Raw genomic sequence first — 10,271 nt, forward strand, 5'->3', positions numbered from 1 at the left:
TAACGGTCCCTGACCATTTAAGTGGGTGTAAAGCATTGCCTGAACATGCCTCTGTGTTCGATGCTAGGAATACAAGGTTTCACGCTTCATCTTCTCCAGCAGTTTACCAAACTTTAAAACTAAACAAAGCTATGTCGTTCATACTGCTGCATCTCAAGGAGGTACAAAGAGTGCCTGTAAGCCTTTCGGGGAAGGTATAATTTTGCTCTTTTTACAGCAGAAGCCCAGCTGGGTCCTGCTTGTGACCGGGACACTTAAGATATGGTACACTATGGTGTCAGCACTAAGTGTTCCGTTGGTAACTCGAGAAAAAAACCTCTCCCCGCCAGGCTGCGCATCCTCCCCGTCCCTCTCAAGAAGTCCTTCGGGCTGCTGTAACGCGTGCCCAGGCAGCTGGTGAGCTCCCCCGGCCCCACCTCACCCCTCGAGGACGGGCCCTGCTCCTCCCGGACCGCCGCGCCCCTCACCTGCCCGCGGCTCGGCCTCCGCCGGGGGGCGCCCGCGACCCCTCCGGGGCCGGGGGAGGGAGACCCCCGTCCCGCCGGCGGGGCCGCACCGGCAGGCTCAAAGGCGGCGGCGGCAGCAGCAGCAGCAGCTTTAGGGCAGCTGTACGAGCCGCGGGTGACAGACGCTGGCTTCAGGGAAGGGGGATGGCGCCTGCCCAGCGCTGACGGAACCTAATGGGGCTTCCGCCCTTCACATCAAAAGGATAAAGTGAGATATTCTACATGCGCCCCATTTAACAGACCCCAGCGCCTGCCAAGGCCCCCCGGCCGGCTGCGGAGCTCGGCGCAGAAAGTCTGTGGTTGGCGGCGACGAACGGCAGGTTCCCGCCCAGCTCCAGGCTGCCGCCAAGCGCGGCCGGCCAGGGGAGGAAAGGGGCGGTGTGGCCGGGCGCTCTGTCGTACTGCCGGAAGACGGCGTTGCGCTTTGCGGCCCAGCTGCCCCTGAGAAGAGGGTGGGAAACCCCGTTCGGCCTTTTCCCGGTGCCGCAGCCGAGGGAGGGTGAGTGCATGGGGCTCCGGTCTAACCGCCTTCTCTTTCTCTACCCACCCCACCCCCCAACCCCCGCCGCGCTAATGCCGCCTCCCTCTCTCTTGCAGGAGCAGCCATGCCGGCCAAGGGTCCCCTGCAGAGCGTCCAGGTCTTCGGGCGGAAGGTGAGGCCGGGCCGCTGCCGCCCGCTAGCCCTCAGGACGCGCCGCGCCCGGCGCCCCCTGGCCCCGCTGCGGGAGCGGCGGTGGGGCCGGCCCCGGGCCGAGGCCGAGCGGCGGGGCTGTCGAGAGGGGAGGCCGGCGGCGGGGCCTGCCCCGCGGCCCACGTGTAGCCGTCCCGCTCGCCGGTGGTGGGGCTGCCCTGGGGAGCGGGCCCGGGCCTCCGGGTGGGAGCTCTGCCTGCTTGCTATCTGCCGGGAGCGGCTGCCGCTGCCCTCGCCGGGCCCGGGGCATCACCGCCGGTGGCCCAGAGCCACGTTACCAGGCGGCGGTGGGAGGATAAAGTTGGCGCTGTTGGGATCCAGTGGCTCGAATAATGCTAGGTAACAGGCTCTTGCGAGCAACGACCCACAAAAATACTGTGTTGCAGAATGGAGAGCGTGTCTTTATCTTACTTATAACTAAATGTTATAGCTCTGTAGCATTTATAACTATAAATGTAATTTTATTAAGGCAGCGCCTTAATATTTTGATCGAATACTGCGGAATGTAAGGAATGGTACGGCTTTGTTCAGTGCGAGATGTTAATCTTGGGCTTAAAACTTAAGTTTTTTAGACTGTTAAATAGAAACTCACTAGTTTAAAAATGAGGATCTGCAATAACAAATGTTTGGATTTTTAGAAAACAGCAACTGCCGTTGCCCACTGCAAGAGAGGAAATGGCCTCATTAAAGTGAATGGAAGACCTCTGGAAATGATTGAGCCCCGAACTCTGCAGTATAAAGTAAGCATCCACCGAGCCTCCCCCACCACTCTTGGGTATTAAAATACCCGTATATGTATAATTGCTTGGCGGTGGAGAGCTGCTTGCCTTATCGACAGTACTAAATTTTTGGTTGTGTGTTACCTGATCACTTGAAATGTAGTTGCTGTTGTGAAAGGTCAGAAAACTTTTTGTGATGATCTTGTTGGAAGAGGTGGGATTTTTGCATAATTGGATTAACGTATATTAATGTAACAAAGTATTTTGCACTTCACATCAATCTTTGCTATTGAAATGGGTGATGTAACCCCCTTCTTTTTAAAAGACGATTAAGGACTTAATACAGTAGCTGTTTGAACATTGCTGTGAGAATCTAAAATGGACTAGAGAAATATAAAGTGTAATAAATAGTGGAGAAAACTGCCCATAAATTACTTCACATCTTCAATTTTAATAACTTGATACATTTTTCTAGTGCAGGTGTAATTACTACATTCTACTTAAACTATCCCCTTGTTCTTAATTCCCGTGTGCATATACTTTGCTATTAAGATTTTTGAAACTTAAAAAAAAATTTAAGACTTCAATAAGCTTATTTTACAACAGTACTAGTAGATGTCAATGAACTTTGCAAGAGGTGTGCTGAACTTGGGTGTGTGCTTGTAAAAGCAAGGGTCCATTTTTCAGAACGTTTGATAAACCTACTACAAGCTCTAGTCCTTGTTGTTTCTGACCACAAATGAATTTTCTTACTGTGTTTTGTTTCTCAGCTGCTTGAACCTGTCCTCCTCCTGGGGAAGGAACGGTTTGCTGGCGTTGACATCAGAGTCCGTGTAAAGGGTGGTGGCCACGTAGCACAAATCTATGGTATGGTTGTGTGGGGGGCCTTAGCTGTGGACCAGAACAAGTCAAGCCACATATTGAAGAGGCTTGGGTTTAGAATAGTAACACTGCACATCTCCATATTCTGTTTCTTATTATTAAGGGATTACTAGTTATATTTTACATGCAGAGATGCAACATCTGGAGTGAGATGAGTGAAGTAAATTGATGAAATTCTGAGGAAATGCAAGGAAACGATCTTTGCATCTTGCTGTGCGACAGGACAGTTGAAGTGCAGCTGAGAAAAAAGATTTTGGGAGGGGAAAACGGGATTTACCATTGAAACTTTACATTTAGCTGTACGTTTCCCTGTTGTTCAGAAGCATCTTTCAGTCCACCTGCAAAGCTGGGTAGTTTTTTCCCTTGCTGAGCAGACTGAGAATGTACTTGATTAGCTGTTGATAGAGCTGCTCTTTACAAATGACAGATTTGTTTTGCTGTTATGGCTTGGGTGTAGGCTAGTGGAGTGCAGCTGAAGCTGTGTGAAGAGCAGCGACACGTTTCAGTCTCAATCATTTTTTCAGAGAATTCAGATTTTCCCCAAAGCCCTGACCTTAATGTTCTGACAGATAACAGCCTAACAAAATCTTACAGTTACGCCCATGCTCCTGGTTTGGGTTCTGATCACTGTGTGAGTGTGCTACAGGCTTGTTTTATTGAGGTGTGCTGGATGAACTGCTCGTAACATCTTGTTGTCCCTTCTGCCTCCTTAGTCTTTGAACACACTGATTAGTTTTATCCTTGTTGACAAGTATAGACGTTTCAGAGGGTTGTGTTTCTAAGGATTTTGCAAGTCGACTGCTTGTAGGTTGATGATAAACCTATGTTTGTGCTCTGAAGAGAAGGTGAACGGGACTGCCCTTGTACAGTTAGTTCCTTGGCTAGCTGGCAATTGCCGAATTAATGAGTGAGCTGTGGGTGGCCTCTTGGCATAAATTCCTTCAGACTTGCCAAAGTAAAGGTCACGTGGAATATGTGGGAGGGGAGATTAAGGAGGGGAAGGACAATTTGGCAGAAAACAAGGCTGCAAGTTTCTCAGATAACTGGCACTTGTCTTTAAGTTGTAACTACATTTGCACTCCTCACTGATCCATTATCTTTTTTAACAGCTATCCGTCAAGCTATTTCCAAAGCACTGGTGGCTTACTATCAAAAATGTAAGTTGTTTTGATTGCTGCATTAGCCTTAAGCACCAACGTATGGCTTCTGGTAGTTCTGGTGCAAAAAAATGTTAATATGGATTTGTTCCATGTGAAACTTCTTAAACTGAAGATTTTTTTTTTTAAACAGATGTTGATGAAGCTTCCAAGAAAGAGATCAAGGATATTCTAATCCAGTATGACAGGACTCTGCTGGTTGCAGATCCTCGCCGTTGTGAATCCAAGAAATTTGGGGGACCTGGTGCTCGTGCACGCTACCAGAAGTCTTACCGTTAAAATTGTCCTGCAGTCATGTGACTGTCAATAAACATGAAGAGAATTTGATAAATTTCATGGTTCTAAATTGCATTTTTCTATGTGGGTAAATAGAGTAGTTTTTTTATTGTGTGTTGACATAAGATTGAGACACAAATTGATTAAAGTAAAACCAGAGAGCTGTTGGCAGTTCTCTTTTATCCCTTCACAGTAAGGAAGTCTAGATAGGTAGGGTCTTGGGAGCAGAGATCTTTGCATGGTTGTCAGAACATAAAGAAAGCTTCTGTCCTGTTTTTTGTGGGTACGTGCAACAGCGTAGCAGTTCACTAAAGCAGAGTTCAATCTTTGCCTTTCTGGTAAATCTAAATGAACGCAGACCTTTCCCAGTACCTGGACAGCCACTCCTGATGGTGTTATGAACCAATGTGACTCGCCCGTGTTCTTCCCATCTGAAAATATCTCGGCCTGATTATAGGTTTCGTCCATAACACACGAGAGTGTGGATCTGACTCCCAGCTGGTAACTTCTATATCGTGTGCTAGGTGACTTGTTTTAGTGTGCTGCCCTAGCGTAATGCAGCACTCGCATCTTTCTGCCTTTCTCACAGTGCTGGCAGTTTGTGCAAAGGACTTCCGTTTTCTTTATATGTTAACCTGAAATACCACACTGGGAGTAAAGTTCCAAACACCACTATGGAATATGATGTGGCAATGAGTATCGTCCGCATTTGTGCTTGCTTAGTAGTTAGTGGCAAGGAAAGTATCCCCTTGAGGGTAACGCCCTCGGCGTAGTGCTGAAGGGGGTGTTCAGGCAGCAGTTCTGATGTCAGTAGTTAAAGTTTACATTGTCAATGCGGACAGGGGAGGGAGGTTTATTGAACTCTCGCCATACCAGATAATAGAGGCAGGGTTTTCTGGATTAGTATGTCTAAATGTAGGAAACTTTATTTAGATAACAAACCATATATATTCTGTTTAAAAAATAATACTTTGTAAATGTAAAACAAAGGAATTTGTGCTACAAACAAGATTGGGTCTAAGTTACTCATCTTTCAACCATGTGTTCACACAGTACAAGCACAGAGGGATGTAACATTAAGTGATTTTATAAAAACGCCAGAAAAATCCCTCTGGAAGCCAGACAGTTGCTTGTGTCATGAGCTAGGTGAGGCAATTCAAAGGCCATAGGGAGGTGAGTGGGAAAAACCTGGAGTGGAAAATACGGTAGTAATTCTCAAAAGATGTAGCTAGGGTGTGTGTGTATCAAACACGAGAAGAAATGGAGAAGTTCCAATTTCTCATCCATTGAAACTGAAGATTTTCTTTCTAGAAGTGATCTCCGGGGGATGAAGAAGTTCTGAGTAAGAGACTGGATGGGCCAACAAAAGGCTGTTGGAAAGGCTAATTCTGTCCCTTGGAAGAGTTGCAAGTAGTTGAGTGGGGCCTTGGCTACGAGCTGACCCAACAGGCATGGGAACAGCCTGGGACTGTAGTTTCCTCTGTTTGAAAACCAGTTCGGAGGCAAGCTGGAAGAAACATTGGAGGTGAAGCAACTGAGAGCCTAGCTTCTGCTGTACTGCTCTCTACGCCTGGTATTTCTGTGTGTCATATACCTGTATGCCAATACTGAAATTGTTACAGGAGCAGCTTGGTACTTGAGGTTCTTGTTGGGCTTTCTAGTAATGTGCTATTTTTAACTCTCACTTGTTCTATAGTTGGTCATTTCAGTGTACTCGGTCAAAACAAGGTTAAACTGGCATCCTTTGTGAGTTGGACTGGGGAATTGGAAATAATGGTATAATTTTGCCCTTTTAGTCTAGTTTAGGAAAATAGGTGCTCATGGCTTTTTATAGGTGTTAGTATTCATTATGTTTACTTTTTCTGTAGAAAGACATTTAAGGCACCTTCACTGAAGTGTAGTTATTCAAGAGTTAAACATGCAGCTTGAACAAATGTCTTCTGAAAATGAATTCTCCATCCTTTTCCCATTTTAGCTGCCAGTGTCTGCCACAAAATACTGCATAACATGACCTGAATAGAAGTAGAATACTCCTGTTCAAACCCCTCACACTCCCATGGAAGTGGAGGGGACCGTTGTACATTCTCTCGCTGATTTACATACCAGGATTTTTTGTCTTACACTAAATGAATGAGGTGTTCTATTCCAGACACTTGCTGTCTCTTTGGCAAGATGCATGGTTTGCTTTCCTCAGTCCCCCTTTTTTTTGCACGCTCAGATCTGACCTGTTCCTTGTCCAGTGAGTTCCTCAGAGTTTCTACCTTGTAGCAGAGTTGCTCACAAATTATTCTAACTCTTGGGCTGCTGAAAACTCTGATGTTCTGCCTCCTAGCCTGGCTTTCTAAGGAAAAGATGCTATGCAGGCTAACTTCAGATTTGATGACTTGAATTCCTATGAGTTTTGTGAAAACTGGCGTCTTGATAGATGTTAATTAGCTTCAGCTGAGGAAAAATAAGCCTTTTAGTTGTTTGGCTTGTGTGGTGAGTGAAAAGCAATGGCTCACTCATTGCTTAGGAAATGTGTACTGGCCTGCCAGTTGGCACATACGTACCCTATGCCGTGGCTTGTCCAAAACTGATTCTTGCCTAGTTGTTAGAGCAGTTGGATGCAGGGAAAAAGAAAGGACACAAAGTTGATGTGGTGTGAAACTCAGGGAGGCAGGGGGAGATGCGATACCTGATTCCTGTAACCCGCAGGGTAGATGTCACAGTTACAGGGAAACCTGATGTATCCGTTTTCCTGCCCATAGAACAGCTTGAAACAATTAGGGGGTTTTGTTTTGCTGGTTTTTTTTTTATGGAAAGGCTGAAAATAAAAATCACATTGCTACTAATATATCCAGAGATGATATCTGCTTGTCATTTCTTCAACCAAAAGGCTCTTAGCATAATAAAAATGCTTCTGAACTGAACTCTGAGCCTATAAAAATGTTCCATTAATCCTGTAGAGTGATGTCATCCCCACAGACTTGGTTTCTAAATGAGGAATGTTCATGGAATCGAGCTGGTGTCTGCCTGGGTGGCTGTAGATTTTTATTCCAAATGGTTACTTACTGATCACCCACTAGAGGGCTTAACTTCACTGGGGAAGCATAACTCCCGTGAAGTTTGAAGGTATAAGGGGAAAACCTGTGCATATAAATATTTCCTTTCCTGGTGCCCCGATTCTGCCGGGATGGCAATCAAGCTCTTGCCATTGAGCATCCGCTCTGGCCAGAGACACACTTCCACAGAGGAATAGTAACAGTTTAATCTCCAAGCCCCTGGCGAGGCTCTTGAGCAGCTGTGGAGGTGGTTCTCGGAAAAGAAGTGCCCCTAACTTCATATCGTCCAGCTCTTTCATTAGTTTCACTGGTGCTAATCCTTAGGAAGATCATGTGCACACAAGAAAATGCAGCCTCACTTGAATTCTTTGCTGGAAATACCAGTTCAGTAGAAGGCTGGAGGGTGAGCTTTAAAAAGTACCATGTTTTGTTAATGACAACAGTGGATCTGGTTCCAAACCAGGGCAACCTTGTACCTGTGGCACTGGAGCCGGTTATTTTCTCACCCATTGTTTATAATCCTGATAAACTGTGTAACCTGTATATAAAATTAAGACCTTTCACGTGTCATATTGGAAAATGTGAGGCAAATTAATTTTGACTGTAATATACAGATATATTAACATTTAAATGTTTTAATTTTTTTTTTTTTAAAGAAAAACCTGTAACTTGAAAATGTAATGCTAATGTTTTTTAACTATGGACCAGTGTGTTCTGTACTGTGTTTATTCTCTTACAAAAGTGATTATTTTCTGATGCATTTTTTCCATTCAATTTTTTCAGAAGTCCCAATCTGTGCAAACTATACTACTTGTGTAGATAATGTGTGGTGTTGCTTCGCTATAATTTGATTAATTTTTTAAATCTCTCTCGTAATATAATCCTCTGAGTTACAGTTCAGTGTACTTGGCTGAATAATTCTTTTTCCTTATTAGCTCAGATCTTTCATGGGCTTGGGACTGTGCTGTTTCCTACCCTGCCTTGAGCAGAGTTACCCACACCTAATGAAACCTCTTGCTCTAACTCCTACAAAGTCCCTTTGCAGCTGATGAGGCTTGGCCTACTTTTTAAATATTAGAAGTTAAACAATTGTGAAATACTAACATGCACCAAATATTCCCTCAATTTTGCTATAGAAAAAATGTTTTAAAAAAGGGCTATTTTTGATAGTTTTTGTTAAACCAAAAGAGCTCATTTTTATGAATGAAAAGATTTATTTGTGAAGCATGATGTGAAATATGGCCTCGAGGAAGGGAAGAATCCCAGCTCAGATTTCTCAGAAGAGTTTGAAACAGTTTCTAATCCAGATTTAACTTGAAAGTAAGATAACATGGAGACTGATAATGGAATTTGGAAGCCCTAATGCTTGGGTTCATCTCAGTTTGGAGCAATCTAAGGTGTCATCCTCTAACAGTACATTTATGAAAGGGTGAAATGTTGAGTAGCCTCTGCCACCTCCTGTAAGACAGGTGTCCACATAATAGTTCACAGACTGTGAGTCTGACTACATCAGTGGTTAATTTGGATCAGGAACGCACTTCTGCTTCTGTAAGCTGGGATATGCAGTGCAGCTGCAGATGAGCAGCCAGCCCATGGGACCAGACCATACCTACTCAGAAGTAAAAACAAAGCAAAAAACCTCTTGAAATGCAAATTATGTGAATGTCAGCTTCTCAGATCCAACAGTAATAAAAATAATTCTTAAGAAATAGTCCAAACATAGTGTAGTGTTAGAACGTATATCAGTTTGCAGTAAGTATCCTTGGGTCACCAGTGATCCCAAACCTGCATGAGTACTGTTGGCTGTGGTGTGGACAGAGGGTTTTGTCTTTGTAGTTGGAGAAGTTGGGTGCTTTCCTTTGCCTTCTCTTCTAGTCCAGCTGGGGAGTGGGGAAGAGAAAGGGCTAGAAGAAATGATGGGTGAACTTTTAATCAGAACTACTCAGTTGCCTCAACTTCTGAATTTTATTTTGGTCCAAACCCACCTTCTGTAGCATGCTCAGAGGGTCTCACAAAGCACATCCTAGGAAGAGTGGAGGGTTAGGCAAAAGACACGCTTTGCAAAATAAAATGAGTAGTAGCAGTTTCAATTAGCATTATATGTGTCTTTAAAGCTGTGCTTTTTAATGATTTTGTTAATGTTAGGGTAAAGTAGGTAAGATTTTTCTATTTTAAAATGTGATCATTTTTAATTTTGGTGAAATTGTATTTTTATATTTTAATGAAAATTAAAACCAAACCCCATTGGCCCTGTTCGCTTCTTTATCCTTTTTGCTAATACGGGATTTTCATAACATGTTTTGTTAAAAAAAAAAAAAGTAATTATCCTTTGGGAAGCCTTCTTTTGTGATACAAGGAAACTATACACAAAAATGCAACTAAAATATTCTTAAAAATCCAGGTGTATTATTTAATGGAAGTTTGTATCTCTCGTTTTAGAAGAGATGAGGAACATTAATATGTTAATGCCTAAAACTATCTGCTTAGAATTTATACAGTAGCATCATTGCAGGGTCTTGCAAAAATATTTCACTGTAATAAGCAGTAAAGGGCAGTGCTCAGTGCAAGCCTCACAGCACACAAAGGTGTGTGACGACGGAAGGAACTCTCAAACCATCATGACATGGCAACATTTCTGTGTCATTGTCTGCTATGTTATAAAGGGCTGATTCAATTCAACAGAGGAGTAATACTCGCAGGTCTAGTGAAAGTGTAACTAATACAGACTCTGCTGAGGAGTTACCATGCATTGCTAATGAGAGATATGCAGCCAGAAAGTTGCATGCAACGCTTGCAAAGCTCCTGAAGCTATATGTACCTACCAAGCTTGATGCCTCCATTTCTTTTCCTTTTTGCATTGCATTATTTTAAATAATGCATCCAACCATCTAACTTTTAAAGGATTTAAACACACTGTAGAAATACATAGTTCTAAGATGCCATCATAATCAAGGCCATTTATTTGGATAAATTTCCTATTACTAAGTTATACTGAA

At 43.8% G+C, this 10,271-nt stretch overlaps 1 protein-coding gene across 1 annotated transcript; it reads left to right on the forward strand.

Annotated features, from left to right (window-relative positions):
- Positions 1 to 908: 908 nt before the first annotated feature.
- Positions 909 to 4,286, forward strand: RPS16 (ribosomal protein S16). The gene is made up of 6 exons (XM_064450154.1): positions 909 to 1,005; positions 1,104 to 1,159; positions 1,836 to 1,937; positions 2,687 to 2,783; positions 3,908 to 3,955; positions 4,089 to 4,286. The coding sequence occupies exons 2-6, from the start codon at positions 1,112 to 1,114 to the stop codon at positions 4,232 to 4,234; spliced, it is 441 nt and encodes a 146-aa protein (XP_064306224.1). The 5' UTR covers positions 909 to 1,005; positions 1,104 to 1,111; the 3' UTR covers positions 4,235 to 4,286.
- Positions 4,287 to 10,271: the final 5,985 nt, after the last annotated feature.

The sequence above is a fragment of the Phalacrocorax carbo genome, chromosome 1 (genome assembly GCF_963921805.1).
Source record: "Phalacrocorax carbo chromosome 1, bPhaCar2.1, whole genome shotgun sequence".
NCBI classification, from domain to species: Eukaryota; Metazoa; Chordata; class Aves; order Suliformes; family Phalacrocoracidae; genus Phalacrocorax; species Phalacrocorax carbo.

Bases quoted from the DNA above. Each gene is read 5' to 3' on its own strand.
- RPS16 (XM_064450154.1), top strand. From the start codon at position 1,112: ATGCCGGCCAAGGGTCCCCTGCAGAGCGTCCAGGTCTTCGGGCGGAAG. The intron at 1,938-2,686 runs GTAAGCATCCAC...TTTGTTTCTCAG, and splicing joins CCCGAACTCTGCAGTATAAA to CTGCTTGAACCTGTCCTCCT. The intron at 3,956-4,088 runs GTAAGTTGTTTT...TTTTTTAAACAG, and splicing joins GGTGGCTTACTATCAAAAAT to ATGTTGATGAAGCTTCCAAG.